At 51.6% G+C, this 26403-nt stretch overlaps 1 protein-coding gene across 1 annotated transcript in view; it reads right to left on the reverse strand.

Moving 5' to 3' along the window:
• The window catches only part of Dgat2 (diacylglycerol O-acyltransferase 2), a 28966-nt gene extending 4608 nt beyond the window's left edge, over positions 1–24358 (reverse strand). Inside the window, 5 exon segments of the mRNA XM_021167362.2 lie at positions 389–676; positions 6245–6315; positions 6693–6800; positions 11333–11461; positions 24016–24358. Coding sequence (XP_021023021.1) covers positions 389–676; positions 6245–6315; positions 6693–6800; positions 11333–11461; positions 24016–24136 — 717 coding nt within the window. The 5' untranslated portion in view covers positions 24137–24358.
• Positions 24359–26403: the final 2045 nt, after the last annotated feature.

The following is a 26403-nucleotide window of genomic DNA, read 5'->3' on the forward strand; positions in this document are numbered from 1 at the left end:
CTCACTTTGTAAACCAGGCTGGCCTCGAACTCAGAAATCCGCCTGCCTCTGCCTCCCGAGTGCTGGGATTAAAGGCGTGCGCCACCACGCCCGGCCCAGTTCTCTTTTCCTGATTCTCAGTTTGCTCATCTATAAAATGGGGAGGAAGATACAGAGTGGCTTTGAGAAAATTCAGCAAGATCTATGAAGCCCTAGCTCTGCAATCCAGCTGGTGGGGACCACAACAGGGGCACAGACAATAGGCAGCACAACGGCTGGTCCATCTAGGAAGCGGGTGAGAGGATGTCACCCAGGATGCATCCTGAAGCCTAGGGCGGCTCCCGACCTACAGCATCTGCCGCAGGCCGTCTACCTGCATGGGTTCAGCGCCTCATGAGAATGGTGCTACCGTTCCCTGTATTGCTATGATCATCGGGGAGGCTCAAACCTTGACAGTGGAGCCCAGGAAGAGTAGCTGACGTGGATTCTTACCTCCAGACATCAGGTACTCGCGAAGCACGGGCATCCGGAAGTTACCAGCCAACGTAGCCAAATACGGCCTTATGCCAGGGAACTTCTTGCTAACTTCAGTAGCCTCTGTGCTGAAGTTACAAAAGGCACCCAGGCCCATGATGCCATGGGGATGGTATCCAAAGATATAGTTCCTGGTGGTCAGCAGGTTGTGTGTCTTCACCAGCTATAAGGAAAACATGTGTTAGGCCTGTCTGGGAGAGGACACAGGGCATACCCAGAAAGGGGAAGGGACCTGATGTTTCATGCCTCGTTACTAGGCAACCACAACAGCAGAGACTTTCCAAAACCTGTCCTCAGATTCTTATTATTTGAACCCCAGTGCCAGTGGTTGGTGGCTACCAGGCTCAGGTTCCCTGGGTGGCTTTGTCCTTCCTTATCCTTATTTCCCAGCCAACGACAGCCCCAAACCACTAACTCAGCCAGCCTCCTGCCTTCCTGCTCCTGGGCTCTAACACGGTAACTTCCCTAAAACTCGTAACCAAGTTGGAACACTCACACCTAACAGAAGCACCCAGCCCTCAGCGGGTACAACTTAGAGTCTAAGTTTGGCAAGCAGAGCTATGGCTTCAGGTCTCCCACTAAGAATCCTTGGAGGTAGGGTCTGCCTGGTCCCTGCACACTGCAGGCTCTTTAACGGACCAAAGGACACCCACCACCCACCTTTTATACTCCAGTGTGACAAAAGGATGGCACTGCCAGCTAGTACAAAGCTTTTGCCAAACACCCAGGCTCAACTTAGGTTCTGAGGCAGCACAGGACAGGACAGGACAAACATCGGCCCTCATGCCAGGAGCCCTCCTCCTATGGGAGGAGGGGCAGGTGGCTGGCTCTGTGGCTGTGGCAGCTAATGATCTGAACTATTGTTCTATCAACAAAGTTGTCCTGAGGTGCTCCAAGTGATAACTGGCTTCCTAAGGAGCCTGGGGTTGAACCTGGAAGACCCCAAGCATGAGAGGTGCTAAGCCTGAGATACCGAGACAGCATCCCTAGGAGTACAGTTGGGACGGAGCTGCTGAGAGGGGGAGGAAGAAATGTTTTCTGTTCCTAAGACATCGCTCTCTTAGATTAGAAAAATGGATTTTTTTTTTTTTTCTGTGACAGGTTTCTCTATGTTACAGAGCCCTGGCTGTCCTGGACTCACTTTGTAGACCAGGCTGGCCTCAAACTCACATAGATCTGCCTGCCTCTGCCTCCCAAGTGCTGGGATTAAAAGTGTGTGCCCCCATGACAGCCCAATATTCAGAATTTTTAAATATAGGAAAGTCAAAATATTATTACTTCCATTGACATAAACCACATGGTTCTTTTCCTACTTAAATAAGCACAGGTTTTCTTCCTTCAAAATCTCAGCCTTGTCTACTTAATAAGTTCCAGGCAAGTCAGGGCTATACAATGAGATACTGGCAAGGATGATGATGATGATGATGAAGATGATGATACCAACCCCTCCCCTCTAAAGCTGGAACATCAGTACTGTCTTCTAGGAAACACATTCTATCTGAGGTGCTTATCAAAGCCCCCCGGTATTGGTCTCTTCCAAGCTGCCCTTCCCTACCTTATAGCCATGCCATATATGACAGCACTCACTCAAATCCTTACTGGTAAATAGTTTAAATGTTTCCAAATTTCCCCTCCTAGAATAGTGCTTTGACAAATAGCCCCCTTTTATCCGTATTTCCAAGTGTTTATGTGAGGTAAACTTCCAGAAATACAATCCCTGAGTCTCGAGAGTCCGACGATGTTGGTCTGGGCTGCCCTGCCTCAGCGAGGGGCACTCACACCATCCCCATCTAAGTGCCTAACAGCATCCCTTCCTGCACTGGCTAGCAGAGTGCTTGGCTATAGACGAATAACTAAAGACCCAACTTTCCTTTACTTCAGTTACAGGAACCTCCTAGCTGAGTGAAGGCCCTTCTGCTCAATTGGGGGTGGGGGAGGAGCTCTGACTGTGTAGCATGAGTAGGTGGAGGTGGGGACTGAGCAGGGTCAGGTGCTGCACTCAACTCTGGGGCTGTAGCCTATGTAGATGTGAGCAAGCCTTGCTCCATGTCATCCCTGTTGGTGACTCTCACTTTCCCTTTGGCAAGCAGCTTAATGCTGCCTGGAAAATAACCCTCAGTTGTCCACCAAATTACCAGGGAATGGTAGTGGGCACTGCCAGGGATGGGGTGGACATTTGAGAGAATCCCCAAGGAGCTGGGCCCATGGTCTGTATGTCCAAGGCCACTGCTCTATGTTCTGCTCGAGACAGCAGCAGGTCTGCTCCCTTAGCTAGCTCTTAGTGAAGCACTGTGGCCCATGTCTCCAGCAAGGCAGGCACGGAGGGAGAAGCTGGGGTAGCGGGTGCTTTCTCTGGAGCCAGTGGCTGGGACAGTGAGACAAAGCACAGAATGGGCTCGAGTACCCTGATGATCTAGGCTGTTTCTCAATGATAAACTAAACAAGTCTAGAGAAAGGAGTCACTACCTTCCCTAGAGGAGTCACAATGAAATTACTTGCGTGCACGCGCGCGCGCACACACACACACACACACACACACACACACACAAAGACACTCCAGTTTCATTTCCCTCGATGCCCTGTGATAGTGATGTGCCACCTCTCGGGAACCTAGCTGGCCCTTTAAATGCCCCCCCTCCCCCCCCCCGCCCCACTCTTATCTGATAGGACACATGGTTCTCAACGCCCTTGGGCCACTGTGCAGGTTAATGGCCCCATGTAACACCAAGAAGAATAGAGACATGTGATATACTCTAGATCTGCCTCCTGTCACACTATCCTTCCCAAGACTGGACGGAATGTCTACTCTGCAGGGAGGGCAAAGGTCACTGCTGCTGACTACTGTTGACACGCCTACTGGGTGGCAAAGTCCCAGTCCAGTGGTGTTCAGGCCAGGCCAGGCCAAGTATAAGCCTGAGCACATTCCTGGCTGCTCACTCCACACACCCTGCTCCCAGGGCAGGCTTACCCTACCCCAGGTCCATACAGAGAAAGGCATTCGGTCCCAGAAAATAGCAGCAGCCTGCCTAGGCCTATCAGCTCAGTGTCTTGTAAACTCAGAACAGTGCCCCCTCTCTGGGCTTTGATCTGCAATCTATGAAATGAGGCAATTAGACAGATAGCTGATTTGAAGCCCTGGGACGGTTCCGTTATAAGTGGTTATAGTCCCAGTGACTGATGAAAGAGCCAGTCCTACCACTGCCAAAAGAGATGCCCTCTGTGCCAGCTGGATGACTTTGGAGAGGGGAGCTGCAGTGGGAGAAACAGAGAAGGGGTACTTGGGTCTATGGGGATCTCCATTACATAACCCATGGCAGGAGCTCAGGAAAAAGAGGCAGAACAGGCACATCACACATGGCTCTAGGGCACACAGTGTCAGACCTGACGTAAAGCCGAAAAGGACAAAGGGTAGAGCCTGTCACACTCAGGGTGAGACCCAGATACCCTCACAGGGCAGTTCAACAGATACCCGTGAGCTCAATGAAACAGAGAAAGAGTGAAAATATAGGCTCATTGGGTCTTTTTAAGATTTATTAATTTATTTATTTGAGACAGGGTCAGCCTTGGCTAGCCTAGAACTTTTCTATGTAGACCAGACTGGCCTGAAATCCAGCTGCCTCTAACTAAGATTAAAGGTATGCGCCACCACGCCCTACCAGATTTATTTTTATTTTACATGTGTGGGTGTTTTCCCTGCATGCATGTCTACGCGCCATGTACATGCAGTGCTCTCAAAGGCCAGAAGAAGGCACTGGATCCTCGACAGCTATGAGCTGCCATCTAGGTACTAGGATTTGAACCCAGGTTATCTGGATAAGCAGTCAGCTCTCTTAACCACGGGGCCATCTCTCCAGCCCATCATTTGGGTCTTTTGAAGGGGTAGAGGACAGCTGGAATAAAACAACTGAATGCTTGGGTCTGACCAACAATCGTGAAGTCACTTGCTGTGGGAAGGGAGCTAGCAGCCTGCAGGGGGCCAGTGGCTGGGAAGTCAGTAGAGCAGAGCTCACAGCATCTCTCTAGCATGAACTCACTTTCCATCACTTAACAGCTCCAACTTGCAGTTGAGGCAAATGACACTGGGGAAGGCTGAGAAATCTAATACAGAGCGTAAGAGTACGATAGGGTTCACTAGGCCCTGAGCCCAGGGCTGACTCTCCTCTATCACTGTGCCCAAGAGCAGCACCTTACAGGCCCCAACACAGGCAGGTCAGTGAATGGAACGGCACAGCGAGAACTTAAACCCTGCTTCCAACAGGCAAGGAGATTTGGGAAGAGGGAATCTTCCAAGTTGTAGAGATGGCTGGGGTCAAGTCCCTCTCAGGGGAATGGGCAGTTAGGAGTCAGGGAGAAGGAGCCCGGATTACATGTCAGACGGCCTGGCACCACAGCCACGGACTGCTGGATGTCCTGGGCAAGGCTCTGGCCCTTTGAGGAGGGAAGCCTAACTGCCCTAACACAGTACCCTGGGAACGGCAGCAGTAGGCAAGGCCCTCCTGAGCAGCCCAGGGTCACTGCCACAGAGCAGTGCAGAGGAGGGAGGAAGGGCCACCTCCACCTCCCAAGGTAGCTCATCTGGACAGCTCAATGCCTGACTCACAACAACAAAGGCAGGCCACCCCGTGTCAGACACACTTTCACACTCACATACTGCCTCTGTTTTCAGTTCTCTGCCTTCTGCTGGGTGGCTTTAGCAGCAAGGGTGTGTCAGGGCTGGGTGCTCGGAGTGCTGGCCAGACAGGTTCCCACTGTGGGGAAACCTCCTGGCCCACTCACAATCCTCTGTAACATTCCACCCAGCCTGCACACAAGGCAGGGGCCAGCTGAAGCCAAGAATCTCAGGAAAGACAAATGCTCCCCAAAGCAAAAAGCCCTCAAACAGCCAAAGGCATACTAGGAGGAAACCCATAGGGAACTTCTAAACCTGCTTCACAGCAGGAGGCTGTGTCCTGGAAGACAGAGTCCCACGCTGATGATACTGGCCTCCATCTTGCAGCGTGAGCATCCGGTCTCCACTGGACTCAGCTGAATGGAGAGGCACTATGCCAAGGTGGGAGGAACCTGGGCTCTGAGGCAGGGCAGCAACTGGAAACCACTCCACTGCTCACTGGCTTCACCAAGCCTTGCTGTTGTCTAATCTCCAGGTTCCTCTTTGGTGGAAAGTGTAATGGGGGGAGCAGTGTGGAGAGTGACGGAGGCTTCTTCTCTCCTCACCCAACTGTTTCTCACACTCTCCTTGGTTCTCCCTGCCCTTAGTGCCACGCCCCTCACCCTCTAAGTGCTTCACCTCTCAGGTCACCTCATTTTAAGTTATAACCTCAATCTTCACTTAAGTAGGAGAAGCAATACCACAAAACACAGCGATGTCTGCCTGCCCCGTACATCACACAGACCCTCGGTGTAGAGTTATCTTTTAGAAGCAAACAAGTCTTGCTTTCCCCAAAGAATCACACAAGAAGCAGTGACTACCATGCTTCTCTCTTCGCCTTGGCCGCCAAGTCCGACTGCGGCAACTCTGCCTCTTTATGGCTAAAAACAACAGTGCTCTGTCTCCAAGGCCTTGATTTCACCTTACCAGGTATATGTACTGAACAAACTTTTCCTGGGTCTGTGGTTTCATGTAGTCAATGGAATCTGGACAGATCCTCATGGTGGGAGACCCCAAACAGTTCAACCCAGTCCACAGTCCCATCTATTCCTGTCCTCCTGAGACAGCACAGCACATCTGTACCTGGATGGGAAAGTAGTCTCGGAAGTAACGCCACACGGCCCAGTTTCGCACCCACTGCGATCTCCTGCCACCTTCCAGGAAACAAAACACGGTGTTGAAAAGGAGTGGGCGTGAGGGACATTTGAGCAATGCAGGCGAGGTGAGACACAGCCAGTAGGAACCCGTGAGGGATGTGTCTGTCTAGCAGCCCACATAGGATGTCTGTACCTGCTCAGTGGGCCCCTTCCCACATACATCCCCCCAGCCATCCCTTAAGAAAGGTGAGCTCTGTGAACACACTGAGAGAGCTCCAAATCACCCACCCCAAACCATACACAGCCTAGCCCAGGTCTTTCACAGAGTAGGTGTTCCATAAAAAGGAGGCAGCAGCCAGGAGGAGGAGCGGCAGCTGTGCAGAGCCAGCTTGTTAGGGTCCGGGATGAACACAGGCGGGAGAGCAGACGTTTACCTTTCTTGGGCGTGTTCCAGTCAAATGCCAGCCAGGTGAAGTAGAGCACAGCTATCAGCCAGCAGTCTGTGCAGAAGGTGTACATGAGGATGACGCTGCAGGCCACTCCTGGGGGAGCAGGGGACAACAGGTCAGCCTCCCAGGCCCCCTTGGAGGCAGAGGTCCCAGGTGCCTAGGCACTGGGAGTGGTTGGTAGGTGGGCCGCTGGCTCAGTGGGGAGGAGCAGAGCCAGCACGGGCCTCATTTACTAAGACTCTGGTGAGTCCTGGTGCTGGGAGCTCCTGGCATGAGCAGGACGGGCAATACAGGGAGGCCCCAGCTTCTAGGGAAGCTGATTCTTAATGTCTCCTCCTTGCATGGCCCCTTTGCCAGTGCCCAGCAAAGACCCTGGACACAGGAAAGGAATATCTACCAAGTAGCTCCCTTTACTTCTGCAGATGGGCTAAGCCACTGAGTCACTAAGGCAGGGTGACTTTTCTTCTGCATTAGATGAAACGTCCTAGAGGAGAGCCAGGATTTAAACTCAGACTCCACACTCGGCCTTAGAAGTTCACCAAAGGTGAGAAATCTCAGACGGTGATGGGGATGGGGGGTGTGGCGAGGGGGGTGAGGGGTGGAGTCGGGAATGAAGAGGACTGTTGTCACAGGAGAGCTGTCCCCTGTAACATACAGAAGGCTAGGCAGCCCCCAGCCAGAGCCAGAGCACACCAGACTCCTGCTCCCCAGGCACTTAGTACTTTGCACCTGCTGGCAGGCCATGTTGCTAAAAGACCTGGCCCAGAGAGGAGAGTCAGTATCTTATGGCCACCCCAGATGCCTTCATCATGGCTGCTCTTCTCGGTTTCTGCCCAGTCTTTAAGCCCTCGTCAGATCCTTGCTCCTCCAGACCACTCCTCAGTATCACATCCATCCATCTCTTGCTGCTAAATCCTCCATACTGGGTGGGAGCGGGACTCAGGTTTCATAGGCCTTTGCCATCTACAATGGTAAGCCTGTCTGAGAGTTGTTTCCATGAGAAAGAGTAAGTCTAGAGGCAGATCTCTGTGAACCTAAGAACAGGGAAATTGCGGTTCTCACCCTCTTCCTCCTGAGTCTTTCCCTAGGAGAACTAAAACCAGACGGCAGTTTCTGGAGAGCAGGCCATGTGGTTTCTTAAGACAACTTAGCAGTGTAGCAGTGGAACACATATAGGATGTTGGGTCTTAGAAAGCATCTGCAGCCCACACACCCTGTTGAAGATAACGTGGGTCCTAAGGCAGCTGGGAAGAGTCCTGCTTATATTTAGGCTGCAGATAGTACATTGTTCCAACAGTTTGCCTCCGGCCCCCTTCCTTGGTCCCAGAAAAAGATTCCTCCAGTGCCAGCCTCTGCAGTGTCCCAAGCAAAGAAAGGCTCTGTTCATTCCAGGGCCTGGGCCAGGCTCATGGAGTTCAGAAAGGGTGTAGTGAAGACATCCTAAAGCCCCTGATGCTGGAGGGTGGTTGCTATGGGAAGGCTCCAGCTGGTTGCTATGGGAAGGAGGGTTATCACTTCACACCTGTCCTTCCTGCATGACTAAGTGACAGAAGACCAGAGTCGGTGTTCCAGTTCTGGCTCTTATGTACCCGGCTGCCCCCACCCTCTCTCGGGATGTGTGTTTTCTCTCACCACCTGCCTGTCCAACAGAGCTAAGGCCATGAGCTAGAACACGGTAAGACTAATCTCTCCAGCTCCAGCCACCAATATAGAAAGGTTTTTTGTTTTAAATAAAAAGAATGAGCTACCTGCTGAGCATGGTGGCACACAACTTTATTCCCAGCCCTCTGGAAGGCTGGATCTCTGTAAGTTGAGGCCAACCTGGACTACATACACACACGCACACGCACACGCCAATCAGGGCTACATAATGAGATCCTGTATCTAAAAACCTTACAGAGGGGGGCTTGGGAAGACAACTATGAGCTAGCCCATAACATGATCTCCCTTTTGGAGAACGTATAGCAGCTGCCTGTGCCATGTCTTCAGGTGATGAGGCTGAAGCCCTCCAATGCCACTGGGCCCAGGACATGTTAGCACAGTGACTGACTCAGCCTGCTTGTTCCACCCAGAACTTCCTGCATGCAGCCCTTCCTGGACATGGCAGCCACAAGCACCTCACACTGCAGAGCTCTGGCCCCCAGCTGGCAGGACAAGGTGGTGTGTGGGTACTCCTACTCTTCGGTAGGAGACATAGCCACAGGGCTGTGGAGAGAAGGGACTCTAGGACCAAGCAGACTCGGTGACTTGGCCCCGCCATGTATTGCCCACTGTCCACATCTAAGCCTTTACTTTCTTACAGAGGTTGGCAAGATAAAATGACATGATGTTGGAATTTAACACATGATCTGGACTACAGTACGTGCCTGTGGACTTGTATGGGGGGGGGGGGGCAAAGTGACTTCTAAGTCTTCTACTGGATGCACATGGAAGTTTAGCATTTCCTTCACTCAACCACAGAAGTATTAGCAAAGCCTGCTGACACGATACCCACAGATGACAAGGGTGTGTTCATGTCAAATTATAGCAATCTCAGCAATCTTGATGATGCTCCATTGATTGCTACTTAAGATCAGTAATTATTATAGCTGCTGCTACATTCTAACTCAACACATAATAAAAGCGCACACATGGGTTTCAAACGTTTACATATTTATATTCCAGCACTATTAGTTCCTTTAAGACCCAATGCACTTTATTTATACAATTAAAGGAGCCAAGAAGGCCCTCGGGCTTTCACCGGAGGTCTAGTGGACTACACGGCACATCAGAAAAACAAAACAAAAAACTGTGTAAGAGAAACCTGGAGGGGATCGGTGGCAATGTCTCAGCAGAGTATGCCTCTGCCACCAGGCTTGGGACACAGAGGGAGGGAGGGAGTGGCTGCGACTGCTCATGTAGTCATTAACAGCAGCTTAAGCAGGCCTGATCATCTGCCCAGGTCTGACTCTCACCTACACCAAGCAGCAGGTTGGAAAGACACGCTGAGCCAGTTTCTGGGCTGTGGCTGGGCCTCACAGATCATTAACCTACAGCTCGGGGGCCAGTCCCTAGTCCCTATCACATGCTCTCCGGGCTAGGATTGCACAATGTACTCAGTGCCCCTGCAGCCAAGCTCTGACCCACTAAGGCAAGTGGTGGCTTCTAGTGAAAACAGAGACAGCAGGAGCTGGTAAGGCAGACTAGGCAGAGGCCCGAGAGGCCCGAGAGGCCCGAGAGGCCCGAGAGGCCCGAGAGGCCCGAGAGGCTGGGGTCACTGAATTCTTGTCTTGGCTCCTTCCATTTTCTTCTGTGGCTCTGGACAAGGATCTGACCCCACTAGGCTCTGCCTTCCTGTCTGAACAAAGATGAGTTGCACTGTCCCCTCTACCCTGGTATGCAAACCACACTCAGGGTCTTAGCCCTGTCCTCAAACCTGTTTCTTCACCTTTCTGGGGCCATGTGACCCTGTAAGAATCTGAGGATAGCTACAGCCCACCCTTTGTAGCAATAAAGATGTTTACATGGCCTTGCATTTAATCTTAGGAGTTCAATATATCGAAAGCCCATTGTGGTCTCTGTCCATTGATTCTGGACCTCATGGTAAGGGGATATACTAGGTTTTGATGCAAACTCCAACTTGCCCTTTAATGTGTGTCATGATCTGTCACTAAAGCTCTACACTTCCATCTCACCTGTGTAGGAGGAATGTGACAAAAGACATTCCAAGAACCCAGCACATGTGGGATTTGTTCCCATTGGTCTACAGCGTGGGCTGAGGCTCCATGCCTGCCTCAAGGGCAGCGGCTCTCTATCATCTGCTGTCTGTTGAGCTCCTGCCACCCTGGGCAGTTTGAAGAGACAGTGCCTGAAGACCTGGCTCCAAGAACAGACATGTGGTGCTCTGCAGCAGGTCTGTCCCATGTGCTCAGACACTAACCTGTGCTGAGGACATAAGGCCTGGGCATGAGGAGGAGGAGGTCTCAAGAGAGCAGTGTTTGCCTTCGCCCCAGATGATTCTAGCCGCCAGGCAAGTGAAGCACCCAGTCAGCCTGCACAAATAGTGTCACAAAGCCACCGCGGGCAGGGCAGTACCTGGGGAGTTCATCCAGCAGAGGGCATTGGGACTGGCATTGGGATCTCAGGCCCCTCCAAGTACAGAATCCATACAATGGGACCACCAGCAGGCTCTGGGTAATGGCTTTCAACCCTTATCTTCAACCCCCACGACGTCTACCGAAACCACGTGAGGCGAGCAGCAGCACCCTCACATCCAAGAGGAGCGTGCTTGTTCTGAGAGCTCAAGAAGCCTAAGGAAAGTCAGAGTAGGTCTCAAACCTGGCAATGCATGCTCTAAGGCGAAGCACCACACCTGCTCTTGGCTGGCAGATAAGGTGGATTGACTGTAAGAAGGGCCCAAGCTCCGGGCAGCCCACAGCACCAGAGGCAAGTAGGTTGGGCAAGTTAAAACTGCCAAATGAAGAAGCCATACTACATCTATGGACTAAGTTTCTGGCATGCCTAATGGTGGAATGTTTGCCCTAAAACATGGGAGTGAGTGGAAAGAGGCTGGGGAGGAAGATGACTTCACTGGATGCAACCATGTCCACCCCACCCCCGTTCACCGCCACCCTAGGCGAGCTTACCTAGCACCAGGAAGGACAGGACCCATTGTAGTACTGAGATGACCTGTAGCTGTTTTTCCACCTTAGATCTGTTGAGCCAGGTGACAGAGAAGATGTCTTGGAGGGCCGAGAGGATGCTGGAGCCAGTGCCTGCAGGAGAAGATGTCCGTTTGTTATAAGCCTGCTCCCCAGCCTCAGACACCTCAGTGTAACACCCCTCCCACAGATGCCTTGCTAGACAGGTGAATGTGGGCCACAGAATGAGAAATAACTGAACCCTCACTCGGCGACCAAATGTCTCTCTGATGGCTGCTTTACAGCCTTCCCCGTATCATAGAAAACAAGGGGGTGTCGTACTGGGGAAGCTTAGAGCAAGCCATGGATTTGGGCCATATATAGGAGGCCAGATCTCTTCCATCTCCTATGCTCCAAACACATATCTTCCTTTATCTGAGTCTAGTACAAATATTTAATCTTTGATACCTGTGGCTATGAGGCCAAGGACAGAAGTTCAACATCCAATTTGCAATATTTTGTTTTGATTTTTGTCCAAGTGTACTTTGAGCCTCTGGATCCCTGCTCCACTCCCTTTGCTCAGGACAGCCTTCTTTCCATGAAGTTGACGCTCATCCTAGACCACTACCAGCTTAAGAGGGATTTACATTCATCCTCGCTGCAGTTCCCAAAGCTTGGGGCTTAGGGAAGATTCGGGGGTATCTTACTTCCCCTAAAGTGGAGAGCTATACTCCCCAGCATGGCAGATAAAACCCAAGCTGGTGTTTGGAGTGGTGGTTTTTTTGTGGTTTTTTTTGTTTTGTTTTGTTTTGTTTTGTTTTTTCGAGACAGGGTTTCTCTGTATAGCCCTGGCTGTCCTGGAACTCACTTTGTAGACCAGGCTGGCCTTGAACTCAGAAATCTGCCTGCCTCTGCCTCCCAAGTGCTGGAATTAAAGCCGTGCACCACCATGCCCGGCTTGGAGTGGTGTTTAAGCAAAGACACACAGGACCCGCGGAAGTGCCTGATCTAGGGCTGTGCCTATGTTTGCTTCTAAGCAAGTGCCAAGACTGCAAATCAGGACAACGTGTGCTTGATTAATTGGCTCTGTACTTGTAGACCCAGGATGACCCCAGGACTCCAAAAGCTAAAGGTAGTGCGGCCAGGAAGCCTGGTGCCTACAGAAGAGGTGGCACTAGGGAAGACAAATGACTCTGTCACAATTATATCCTTAAGGGTCTTATGACCTTTCATTACCTGGACTATATGTGGGGACAAGTAAGTCTCAAGCATATGTATAAGAGGAATGAAATTCCAAGATATAGTCTAAACTCCTGACATAAGTACATCACTGTCATCAACAATGGCTGAGGGCTAAGCATAGGTGCCCATCAGGCAAGGCCAGGTACCCCACTGGCAGGAAGACAAAAGGTGTTGTAGCAATGTCTTGTCCAAAGCATTCTCTGAAGACACACCGTCATATCACCTGTGAGCAGGTTAGAAATGCCAGGGTCCACTGAGTCAATTTTGCAGTTGACAATATTCCCAGATGCTAAATTTGAGAAACAACTAGAAGTATCTAAGTCTCACATGGAGTAAGAGAGTGAACCAGGGCTCAGCCTTCTGCTAGGTGGGAAAGAAACGCATGGCAAATGCCTTCTGCTGTCAGCCCCACCACTGCAGTAGGCAGAACCTCAGGCTAGAGTTCGGAGGGGTGGTTAAGGAAAGGCACACAGGGCATAGGAAGACACCTTGAGCCTGCTGGGAAGTGAGGCCCAAGCCCAGGCCTGAAACCTTCACCCTACGCTGGCAGGCCTTGCATCTCAGTCAGCAAAGTCAACCATAGCTGGGCCAGCACTCAGCTGGGGGGTGGGGAGGATGGGGAGAAGGCATGCAGAAACTCCTTACTGGTCATATGCCCTACCCAAAACTGACAACACCCCCCACAAAAAAAAAAAAAAAAAAAAAAAAAAAAAAAAAAACAAGTCCCAAGTTCCCCTTGTGTTTTGAAGTTGTTAACAAGTAAATAGAAAGGAGCACCCCATTTTGTTCAACCCTCATCCCATTATACAGACAAAACCAAGGGCCTGAGATACTCTGCAGGTCCATATCCAAGCAGGCCAGAGCCTATCACTGTCTTCACCCTGCCTCACTGGACCAACCACCTACTGCCTGCCTTGCCTGCAGAACGGGAATGTAGTCCAGGGAGGACCTGCAGCAGTTCTGTGGGAGGAAATGGCAGATCTCTGGAATGGCTGGGAGTGACCCACAGGACCCCATTCCTAAGATCCACTCCCACATCCCCCCCTGCCTGGCCTGCCTCAAGTCCAGGCACCAGTGGAAGCCCTGAGGAGCCTAAGAGACAGTGGCTGCCCTTAGAGGTGACACCCTAGGCTTTCCAGATTGAGAGGACCGTATGTCCTCCAGGGAGGTACAACCCCCGGGGACCACCCAAGCCTGGAGCCTAACAGAGGCTTTCTAGCCACCCCAGGGAGCCTTTCTGTTCGACAGAGAAGTGAGGAGAGAACAGCAGGGGGTGGAGGAGGAAGTTCTCCCTCTCAGCTTCCACACTCTCTTCCTTGTGCAAAGGACATAGTTCAAAATGATTGTCACATGAGACCAGATGCTGCCAGAGAACAGGTCAGTTCTGATTCACATCTGGGTCCCCAGTGCCCTGACAGGGCCTGGCTAGTATGTGAAAAAGGCACTCAACCCTAGTCATTCGGATCCCTAGGGCTCCTTCCATGCAGGGCAGAACAGCAAGAATGATGTCCGAGGAGATCCTGAAGCTGGGAATCCTGGGAGTCTGTCATCGTCACCCCCATGTGATGCTGATCATGGCCAGGGCCTCTCAGAGTGTGGCATTCTATTCAGACCCAAATTCAGGCTCACATTGGCCCCTATGCTGCTGGTCTCACATCCCTTCTGTCTTCTCCCCCAGGGAAGCTGCGGGATGCTGGGAAGTAATGGAAAGTAATGAGGGTAGATCAGGAACGGTTTCTTGTTCTTCTTGTTCGCATTTTTGTGTTTTACCAATTAGCTTTGGTCTTGCCAAGTCTCATAGCCCATGATGGCCTCAAACTTGCAAGTCTGCTGCAGTTTCCTGAGTGCTGAATGACAGGCATGCTATAGAAGGCTTCTTAAAGAGCACAGAGGGGCTGCAGGCCTTCAGGTTCTAGTCCCAGCCGTGTCAATTCCTATGTCAACTTAACTGGGTGGCTTTCCCTCTCTAAAATGGAGTGAGTTAGATCAAGCTCATGGTCCCTGGTGTCTACCTCCTGGCCAGAATTTGGGCCCTCAAGTTAGTTTGCAGCAGCCCAGGATGATCACCTGGGGAACACGGAAGTGAGGGTTCCCTATAGATCCCCTGGGCGAAACTAGCCTTTGCCATCCAGTTGTTAACATGTCCCTACTCCAGCTTGCTTGGCAGAAGTCCAGCTGGTGGGGAAGCTAATCAAATGCCGCCACCTCCACACCCAGCCTGTTTGACTCAGAGGTAGGGCGGGCAAGAGAGTCTTAGCATCCAGCCAAATTCAACTTCCTCATCCCAAGCCTTTCTGGGCACACCCACTCTTCTCCACTTACACAGCTCCAGTCTCACAGAATCCCATGTCACCCACCCCGATCAGTGACTTGTGAGTGCCAAGACTGGACCTGTCCCATCTGTGTGTGTAGAACCTCACAGAGGGCCATGGCAGCAGGGGGTTGTGTGTGGAGCAATATAAAGGTTTGCTATATGGCTGAACAAATCCAACATGGCTGGCCCCAGAGGAGGTTGGATGCTCAATTGGCCTGGGCTGCTTTCAAGAATCCAAGCCAGCCCTGCTCTGAAAACGCTGAGCCTCTCTGGTCGTCTATAAGCGCAGTCTCCCTGACTCATGAAGGGAACAGAACCTCCTCTTGTAAACATGGCTTTTCACAGAAGAGATGATGTGTGTACAGTGGAGAGTAAATAGACAAGTCCTGTGAAGCCAAGGCTCCCACAGGCCACTCAGGAGGCTGATCCTGCATACAGCTCATGTACCACTCCATGTCTGAAGGACAGAGGGAAGGGAATGCCACAGAGGCCCAAAGCAGATGTCTTACCACCCTGTGCCATCTCACTGTCTCATAGTACTCCTTAGAAGGGCACACAACAAGGAGGAAACCAGCATGATGAAACCCAAAGAGAGAACCTCATGGAGAGGGCACAGGAAACCAGACCCAAGTCTCTTCAGTCACTTGAACAATGCCACAGTACAGAGGGTGGGTTCCCCTACTAAACACCCAAACCCAAGATAACATGTGTATGAGAAGGGCTGCCTGTTCCGCCTACACTGTGCCTCACCGCCATGGGGACAGTTCTGTGCAGATTGGCTGTACAAGAAGGGACAAACCCCACCCAGAGGCTCCCATGGTCAAGCTCCAGCTAAGGTCATGAGAGCTGCCTGCCAGTGGACCCAACAGCCTCCATCTCAGGGACCAAGAACGGGAACGACGTGAACTGTGTTAGATGCCTCTTGTTCAGTACCTAATATCACCGTGAGTGAAGAGGCCATTTCCCAGGGCCTCCTGGCTGTCTCTCACCCTTGACTAAGAGTGGCAGAGTACACCTAAGCCCCCACTCTGGAGAAGGGCCGGCTCTGTGACATGAGATGAGTGATTAAAGCTCTCTGAGCATTAGAATAACCTCATGGGGTTGTTGGAAAAGATTAAATGAGAAAATAGACAGGAGCCTGATGCGTAAGCTAACTGCTTCAAGGCCTGCTGAGCAGAGTCCCAATCCTGGGAGACACATGGTGGACAGTACCAGCTCCTTCAAGCTGTGTTCTGACCTCCACACAGGGACTGTAGCATGCATATGTGTGTGTGTGTGTAGGTGTGTACAGGTAAATTGCTTTTAGTGTACGTAAGGTGCATGTGACCACTTAAGTGAGACAGCTGCTGCCCTCACCTTGCAGTGAAAAGGATATAAATAGTGAGCAGACAGCTTTTTACAGTGTGCTAATGGTGGGACAAGATTGTGCATGAGGGGAAACAGTACAGAATGGGCTTTGGAGGAAGGTGAGCAGAGACTGTCGGTGGTAGAACAGCTAAAACAAAGAGGGGGTTCCAATAAGGCAGGGTCAAGGCACATCATCAACAATCCAGAAATGGGGAGGGGTAATCGGACTGTCCCAAAGAGAAGTTGAAAACAGAGGATTGTCTAGTCAAAGCAGTATGACAGACAGATAAAGCCCCAAAGCACGAGCTCTTAGAAGGCACTGCCAGGGACGGAAGTGTTTGGGGGTGGGAATCAGCCCCACCTGTCTGTAAGCTCAGGACACTATGGAGAAAGAGAATGTGCTATCTCTCAGGTGGAGTCAGACTATAAAGGAAAAGAATCTGGGGTAATGGGCCAGAGCCAGGGGCAGAGAGTCCCTGGCCTGAGGACGGGAGGTGGGAGCATAGGTGTCGAAGAAGCATGTGCCACACACAGCAGCTGGGAGACCACGTCCCAGGGGCAGCCCCATCGCTCCTCTGCCACCTCCACAACAAGTTTCTGTGGAGAAGCTGCACCCAGGAGAAGTCCACAGAGCCGGAGTGAGGAAAACTGGCCTCTACCGTACAGGAAGTGTGGCTTGGATGAGTCACCGCCTATACAAGCCTCGGTTCCCTCACCTGTACAGCGGAGCTAATACCTACCTCAGGGAGACTGCCGAGGGAGGGATCAGGGTTAGGCAAGACCTTCTTAAGAAGCAGGGATCTGCCTGAGTAGCTGCAGCTAATCATCAAATGAACAACAACCTTGCGTCGCCACCCGCCTCTCCTTAAAGCAATACAAACCCAGGATCTAACACTTCTTGCAAATCGCCACCCTCCTTGAGACCCTTAACCTCCTTTAGTTATGACCCAGGGGTCCTGTAAGGAACCCAAATAACTTGTGGAAAGAGCCAATCAGAACTGGCCCAGCTATTAGAGCTGGAAAGATCTAGAAAGCAGAGGCACCAAGGGTTCTGGGGCTCCCTGAGCAGGAAGGCATCCTGCCCGCATTCCCAGGTCCTGAGGATGCCACATCTGGGCCACTGGACTGAAACCTTATCTTGGTGTGAGGAGGAAGAAGCTACTCTCAGGACTGTGCACATGGTGCGTGGTTATGAGGGGCTGGGAGGTCACGACGCCCAGTCAAGTGCCACAGTGATGCAGTGGTCTTTGAGGCCACAGGTGAGCTAGCTGTCTTCTGGGTGGACTCAGAGAGGTCCTTTCAGCCAGAGTCCGCACATGTGATGGTGACAGGGCCAACATGGTGGAACCATCAGCTCTAGATGCCTGCTGTGGGCCTACTGTAGTGCTGGGCTCTGTTCATCCCTGCACACAGAGCGGTCCCCGACCACCGCCTCACATGCTCTTGACCCAGCCTGCAGTGCCACTTGGCATCGTTCTCTTGCCTCTGAGGCTGGTCAGTTATTTAGCACATTCTTTGGGGGTCCCTCTCAGGCACTGACTCTTTGCCAACTAGCCTATCACCCTTCCCCTGGGACGTCTTCCTATGCCCAACTGAGGATGGCCTGCCCACGCTGACAGGTTGCCTCTCACGCCTACATTCAAAGCCCTTTAGATTATGAGGTGTGTGTTCATTTGCAAGAACTATGTCGTCTCATTCTGTCTGGGTTCCTATGCCCAGAATGGAGCCGTACAAAGAGCAGGTACCTGGTCAATGCCTGAATGCTTCAAGAGACTGAAATAAAAAGGGCTTGGACCAGAACAGAAATAAGTTGACCTGTGCCATACAGAAAAGGTTTTTTTTCTAACTGGAAGGGTGGGCTAATGTCAGGGACAACAGGAAGGCTCCAGAGAGAAACGTACTTCCTAAGGACCCTGAAACAGGAGAGAAGCTCCGGTCCCCACCTCCCTCCTGCTTCCGAGGCACCTGCCAGAGGTGTTAATTCTTGTACTACCCACCCTAGACATAGCTGGGGAGACAAGGATATGAATTATATACAGGGGGCTTAAAAGGACCAAGCTCAGAGGGATGTCCCCGGACTGTCCTGGGGAGGGGATATAACAGCTCAGATGAGGTGTCAGCCTAACAAAGGAAGTCATGGGCCCTGCGAATGGCATCTACAGAGAGAGCACAAACCTGAGGACTTAAGTATACAAGTCCAGTCCAGCTACAGCAGAGACTGAATCTGAGTAACAGAGAGGCAGGCAGGAAGGACGAGAAGGCCATGGAGTGCTGGCCTCTACCCTGAACACCAGGAAAAGCCTATCAGTTTCCACTCCATCCAACAACTTCGGACAGGGCAGCAACCTAGCCATTCAGCTGCTAACGCACTGGTGAGGCCTTTCCCAGAAAGATGAACAATCTCCTTTGAGAGCTATTATGGAAATTAGGCGTCCCAAAATAGTGCCCATAGTGACATTTGGCCCGAAGGGAAGGCCAAACCACCACAGATCCATGCTGTGCTGGGGGAAGAACCTGGCCAGGCCATCAAGAGCCTGCTACAGGGAGCCCAGCATCCCAGTCTCCTTAGATTTTCTGGGACCCTCCCTTCTCTCTAGGTTTCCCTCGAGCACTACATAAGGCATAAGAACAGAGCAGAGGAGGCCTGAGGTCTTGCCAACTTGGACCTTCTTCACTCTACTAGAATTCCTAATGGCTTTTTAATCTACAAATGATCTTGCTAATAGGAACATCGGCTCCTACAAGGGTTATTCTAGAGAGTTAGGGTTTAACATATTTAGTTTTCATTAAATAAGATAAAGTCCTAGGAGGTAAAGGCATAAAAGTAAGTCTTTTAGGATGGTAGGTTCTCAACAGCCAACCAGGACTGCAATACAAGTGACATGAGACCCCAGCGCCTGCTTTCTCCACCCCCACTCTCTGACCCAGCACATTCAATCCTGAGTAGGAGGGGCTGCTATGGCAACACCATCAGTTTGCATGTGCGTCACCAAGGAGTCCCCAGAATAGGTCCTTATGACAATCCATGGGGAGGTACGTTCCTCTAGGGCACTCACCTGGGCCCCAAGGAGGATGCAAGTCCCATTTTCTGGAATGACAGAGGGTACAAACGAGAAAGAGTAGGGGGCCAGGTCTGGCAACAACACACTTCCCTCGGATCTGGAAGGAACCAAAGGGGCTGACCTAGTCAGGCCTCCTCGCGCCACACACACAAGGAGCTGGTGCAGCGAAGAAGGTAGAAGCAGAATGAGGTTCCTGCCCTGGCTCAGAATTCCCCGCTGCTCTGAGAGCAGACCCTCAGGCTTCCTGCTCCGGTGGGATTGGCACAAGGGTCTCCCAGGCTCAGCACAACAGTGAAGATATTTTTACCACACCCCTGTCCACTGCACACAGGAAGGGGACTAACAATCAGCAAGAGGCAGTGGCTTGCTAAGGCCAAGTCAGGCATGCTGGCTGACACAGTCAGTAATAAGTGTTCAGCCGGCAGACTGCAAGCTCAGACCCAGGGGAGTCCGCTCCAGGAGCCAGTCTTCACATATCCCGTTTTTATGAAGTAGTCTTTGATGATGAGGCCAAGGAAATATGCCACTTAGGATACCCGGTTCCAAACACCCGGCGGTCTGGGCTCTCAGAGATCTACCTGCCTCTGCATGAGCGCTGGGACTAAAGGTGTGCACCACCACACCCAGCTTTGACTGGAGAAAGTAATCTTCAGAGACAGTAAGCCCATCATGTCCCAGAGCTTTCTGCCTAGAGGACCTGGAAGCCCCACGAATGATTCTTTTACTCAACAAATATCACCAGGGCTCCTACCACCTGCCTGCACAGGGTCAGACACTAGGGACACAGCACTGAGAAAGACAAATGAGGTCCTTGTCCCCAAGGGCTGACAATTACCCAAACAATACACACATGTCACAACTAAGTGATAATGACTTAGAAAGTACAAGCTCTGGGAGCTGGAGGATGTGGTGGCAATCTGGGTAGGCATGCCAAGATCGAGGCCAGGAGAGAGAACTAACTTATGCACAGTGATGGAGGGTCAGAAAGAGTGCCAGCATGTGGCATGGCAGCCAGGAGGTCATGAGGGGGTAGGAGGGGTTCGGGTAGCCTCACAGGATCTGAAGTCTGAAGTATTGGGGGTGGGGGCAGGGAGACAATTTATCTAGTCAGACAGAAGTTCTATGGGCTGTTGGTATTCCTATCCACCAAGCCTAGGGGAGCTTCCTCAAAAAGCTTGGGAAGGAGACACCATACCCAACATGGAGTAAGCAGCAGTCATTTGGCAACAGCATGGTGCATATTATGGTCAGCTCTCAGTCCTGTCCCCATGCCTCTCTCTGGCTTAAGGAGGCTGATGGGCAGATGGAGATGAATCGGGGGTTCTGGCAAAAGCCTTTTCTTCTCCTGGACCAGTCCTTCATGGGGACCTTCTTTCTTTTCTTTTTGGGTTTTTTTTTTTTTTTTTTTCGAGACAGGGTTTCTCTGTATAGCCCTGGCTGTCCTGGAACTCACTCTGTAGACCAGGCTGGCCTAGAACTCAGAAATCCACTTGTCACCTGCCTCCCAAGTGCTGGGATTAAAGGCGTGCACCACCACCGCCCAGCTGAGACCTCAGTTTCTAATGTGTACTATGAAGGTTGGGCCAGACCCAGCACCATGGATGACTGTAGTTTGATAACTCAAGTACTGGTGGCTGAATTTAGGAGCAGGAGGGTAGAGGCAGAGCAGAATTTCCACACTTGCAACTGAGTCACTTCCCTGCTAATAAAGCACTGCATTTGGCCCTCCTTTCCTGGCCGAGGTGAGCCTTGGCAGCAGATGCGACTCAAAAGTGGGAAAAGCCTCATGGAACTGAGGGAGCGGGGACAAGAGCAAGGTTCTCACTCTGTGATCACAGGACTATGGGACTGTGTCAGATGACTGCCAACCCCCAGTTCCAGAATTACCCGCAACAATCTAGCCACTTAGTTTTACCCCCCACCTAGCATATGCGCAGGGGAGGGGTTCTCTATCTCCACCATCCAAGCTATGCGGTCATCATAAACAGCTGTTGGGATTCTTTTATTAAAATCCCGACTATGACTCCACCCCTGTCCTAGGCTTCAGAGCCACACAATGTCCCAGCTCAGAGCTGTGCTGCCACTACCTCATGCTGGGTCGTGGACTAAACTAAGAATAGTCACAAGCAGCCAAGGCTCTACCATGAGAAGCCCCCTATCCAGGAGCAAAGGCAGGGATGGCCCTGCGGGTGCCTATTAGCCTCTAAGCCACAGTCTAAGCCAGACTTTCAGAGATCAGAAATGCCAATGTGAACCAGGAGGGGTGGCACATGCCTTTAATCCCCGCACTCGGGGCAGGCAGGTAGTTCTGTAAGGCCAACCTGGTCCACAGAGTGAGTGACAGGACAGCCAGCAATAAAAAACAAACAAAACAAAACAAAACAACCTGTCTTGAGAAACTAAACACACACACACACACACACACACACACAAATAAAAAATAGACTCCCTCTCTCCCAACAAATGCACACCATCCAGGTTTCGACAAAAAAACAAGTCACCAAGTTATCAGTGCAATCTCTCACCCATCATGGAACTTCCCTTCACAGAGTCCATACTCTTGCCTCCTTCCTTGAACACTGCCACTACCAGGGTGGTTGGTGGGAACTGCTCAGTGGAGACAAACTAGGCCACTAGGGAGTGTCCATAGGACCAAGGAGGAACAAGGAGGCCTCCTGGAGATGGCAAGATAACAGAGACTCTGCTAGAGCACCCTCCCCTACCCCACCTAGTCTTTCACCAAAGTAGATTCCAGAGAGTTAAACTGACTAGTTTGCATTTCATATTAGTCCTGGTTGCAGTCTATGAGGTAATCACACCCACTTTGTTTCCCCATTGTATTTTCTACATTGAACATCAACATGGAGAAGTTCTCTTGCTATGACAATAAAGAACTGCTCAAGAGCTGATGGAGTACAAATTCTGAGTTAAAAAACAAAAACAAAACTGTCAAAAAAAATAATTTAACAGGCATCCTGCTCTTGGAAGACAGAGGAGAGCCCAGGAAGAATAGCTCCAGGAGGGGCCATAGCAGACCGCAGGCAGGCCTAGCAGACCGCAGGCAGGGGCCCTTACCCACAGACTGCGAATATTTAAAAGCATCAACATGGGCAAATCACGTCCTTCCCTGTTAAGGGAATCAAAAGGCACAAGGAAGAGAGAAGCACTGAGAAGAGGCCATTGGAAGCTGTAGGCTGTATGTGGGGCAGCTCCAGGGGCTTGCCCCCTAGGATGGAAACACTTCTCCAGGGGCAGATAACCACAGCAACAGTCAGCTAGGACTGGTGCCAATGCCAGGTGGAAACACTGTGATGGAGCCCCAGCATGGGTTAGCTTGCAGCCACCAGCATGTGAGAATGGCAGACATACAAATGGCAAGAAATACTCATGCAGTACCATTAAGAGAAGAATGAATTTAGAACTGTATGTGTGCGTGCGTGCATGTGTGTGTGTGTGTGTATGTGTCTATCTCATATTCTTGACTTTATACAACATGTACTAAGAGATGTAACCACTAGATAGTTGATTTACCAGCAATCTTATTTTGTTCCTGATTGCCTAAACTTTCAAGATTACCACAATTAATATGTCCTGGAACTAACTCATCCTGTAAGCCAGGTTGGACTCACTCTCAAGAGGTCTGCCTGCTTCTGCCTCCCAAGTGCTGGGATTGAAGGTGTGCACCACCGCTGCCCTTTCTAAGGAAAACTGGGGTAGCTCGTTCCTCCTCCTTCAGTTTCTGCAGCTTCAGCTAAGCAACGTGGGGTGCTTTGCCTTGTATGGAAAAGGCTGAGGTGTGATTTGAGTTGTATGCCCCCCTTCCCCATTCACTGAAGGCCTCGGTTCTATCTTGAAGGCAGACACCCTTTCTAGAAGGATAATCAACTTAGGCAGATCTCTGTGAGTTCAAGGCCAGCCTGGTCTCTAGAATACCAGGACAAACAGAGCTGTTACACAGACTAAACAAACGAAAGAAATCCAAGGGTTTCCCACCCCTCTTCTGAGTATGTCAGACTCAGGGTTGCGCTGTGAGGGCTTCACAGTCTGGGTTGGCCCACAAAAGCTGGGGCAGAGGACAGTTGGGGCACACCTGGTTCCAGGCAGGCATGTTCTCCATCCAGTGGCTGTTTCAGGGGATTGCAAAACTCTACTTACCACCCTGCCCCATCCAGTTCCTCCCAGCCAAATCCTGCTCCACCTTGTGAGGTAGATCAGTACTGGGGGTTGGAGAGTGAAATATCACTACTAACTGAGCTGAGTGGGTGGTGTCGCCCTCAGCAGCTGGGGGGATGGCGAGTGATGTAACACGTGTTGCAACCTTAGTGAGCACCAGGATGGAGAATGAAGCCAGGCTAGCCTAGGATACCAGGTTGCCTGGCTCAAACTGGGTAACCAGCCGAGCTAAGCATGAATCTTGCCTAATCCTTGACCAAAATGACAGGATGCAGAAGAGTCAGGTTCCCCTAAAGAGAAGCTAGTTGTAGTGGCACACCTGCAATCACAGCACCTGGGATGCCAAGGAAGGAGGATTAAGAGTTGGAAGCCAGCCTAGGCTACAAGGCGAGACCTTTTAAAAACTGGAAATAATTGTCTGGGACGCCGACCTGAACTAGCTAGCCGTCCGTCCAGCACAGGGCAGCACGCTTTGGCCAAAGTCCCTTCCTGAAAGTCGTCTTGCTGTGGGTGCCCTCAGGATGAAAGCCCTAGGGATGACTGACACTCACCCCATCGCCCAGACCCCTCGCGTGACAGGGCAGATCCTTTATTCTTGTTTTCGCTGCGGGCAGCTTCCGCCCGACGCTCACCCCGCAGGACCCCGGAGTAGGCGGCGATGAGGGTCTTCATGCTGAAGCCGATGCACGTCACGGCCGTGCAGAAAGCCGCCTCACGCCGCGCCCCTGACCCATGCCCTGGCCGCCGGGGCCAGGGCTTCGCGCTGAGCTCCGGGAGCTGAGGGACAGCGCCCAGGCCGTGGCGGCAGCAGGGCGAGAGCTGAGGTAGGTAGCCGCTGCCACCCTAGATGAGCAGAAAGCCAGCGAAGCGCGGCCACGGCGCCTAGCGCCGCCGCGCGCGCACTTTATAACCTCACAACGGGGCGGGTCGTGACGCTATAGGGCGGGGCAAAAGGGTCCGCCCCGGACTGTGCCATGTTCTTGTAGGGGGTGAGACTCCCGGCGAGAAACTATGCACAGAGCCCAGGAAGGCAGCATGGCCTGAACTGTACGGTTCAGAGTCTATAGAGTACGATCAAGGGAGCCGGAGTCCCGATGTATGAAACCACTCCTGGTTGCCCCAGCGGCCGCCTTGTCCTTCTCCCAAGCCTCTCTCTCAGACGTTAGTACGGTCCAGCAGCTGGAACGTGGGCAGGGAGTTTGAGCACGTGCGGGACGATCCGGACCGTGCGGGTGCCTGTGTCCCTTTTGGCTGCGCTTTCCTTGGGCTGCAGATGGGCAGGCCTGGCCTGCAGTCAGTAGTGTTGGAATTCGTTAGGTTACAGCTGGACCTGACAGTTACCCAAGTGCCGCAGCCTTTCCTTTTACCAGCAAAAAAATAAGAATGATTGAGTCTTATCAGGAAGGAACCTAGAGCGATGGAGTCTAGTACCTGTAATCCTACAATCCTAGCAGCTCTCTCTCTCTCTCTCCTCTCTCTCTCTCTATCTCTCTCTCTCTCTGTCCTCTCTTCCCCCCCTCTCTCCTCTCTTCCCCCTGTCTCTCCTCTCTCTCTCTCCTCTCTCTTCTCCTCTCTCTCTCCTCTCCTCTCTCTCTCTCCTCTCCTCTCTCTCTCTCTCTCTCTCTCTCTCTCTCTCTCTCCCTCTCTCCCCTCTCCCCCCTCTCTCCTCTCTCTCTCTCCTGTCTCTCTCTCTTCTCCCCTCTCCCCCTCTCTCTCCTGTCTCTCTCTCTCTCCTCTCTGTCTCTCTCTCCCTCTCTCTCTCCTCTCCCCTCTCCCCCTCCCCCCCCTCTCCTCCCTCTCCTGTATGTATGCAGGAGTTTGAAGCCAGCCCAGGCTACATTGTGACCCTGTCTCCAAACACCAAAGACAAAGGCAATACTACAAGCATAGTGAGTGATGGACTTCAAGCCCAGTTCCAGACCTCTCTTCCTCTCTTTTCCTCAACTTCAGAGTGTTTTTTGTTTGGCTTGGTTTGCCTGAGCGGAGCAGGGCAGGGTGTGGGGTTGAGGGTTGTGTGAGTGTTGGTGTTTTGTTTTTCTTTTCTCTTTTTAGAAATTGGGCTTCTCCTTGTAGCTCTGGCTGTCCTGGCACTGTGTAGACTAGGCTGGCCTGAATTTATAGAGATGCACTTTTGTCTGACTCTAGTGCTGAGTGAAAGGCATGTGCTACCACGCGCAGTTTGCAGCTTCAGTTTTCTTTCACATCTGTAAAAATGGGAACACCCGTGATTGTTTTGTGAGAGGCTTTGAGAATTGAGGAATTGAGGTATCTGGACTTAGCTCACTACAGGCACTTAAGGTTGGGACTCATTTCCATTGCCCACAGAGGAAGAGGAGTTCCGCAGAATGAGGGTGTGAGCACAAGCCGAAGGACAGCATCAGTCAGCATGTCTGGATTGGGGCAGGACCATAGAGACTGTAGTCCTGGCAACCGTGGGAGATGAAGACTGCAGTGATATGGGCTTACAAGATCCTCCAGTGTCTAAGACATTGGAGTGGGACTGGGTTCTGGAAGAGCCTTAAAAGAAATGAAAGGGGTAAGATGAATTGTAGGATCCCTCTTGACAGAGTATGAGAAATAAACGTGAAGACAGGTTGCGGTGGGGAGCTGTGTGAGTGGGGGAATCTCAAGCAAAGGCAGTGGTTAAAGGTATGCCCTTCAGAAAAAAGATAGGACTGGGGTGTGGCTCACCCTTGGGTTGCATACTGTAAGGTCTAGGACAATAGGGCCTTGGGGGAGAGCAGAAAAGAAAGGAGGTGAGTTCTGCCTGAAGAGGGGAGAAGGATATTTGCAGTCCCAGGGCCTGTGACAAGTGCCATTAGTGAAACCTAGAAACGCTTGCATGATGGGTGGTGGGGCACAAATCTCACTGAGAAAATGCTACCAAACCCAGAGAGCTGAGTCAACCATAAATAGAAGGAAAAGATCCTAGGTGTGAT

Source organism: Mus caroli, chromosome 7 (assembly GCF_900094665.2).
Source record: "Mus caroli chromosome 7, CAROLI_EIJ_v1.1, whole genome shotgun sequence".
NCBI classification, from domain to species: domain Eukaryota; kingdom Metazoa; phylum Chordata; class Mammalia; order Rodentia; family Muridae; genus Mus; species Mus caroli.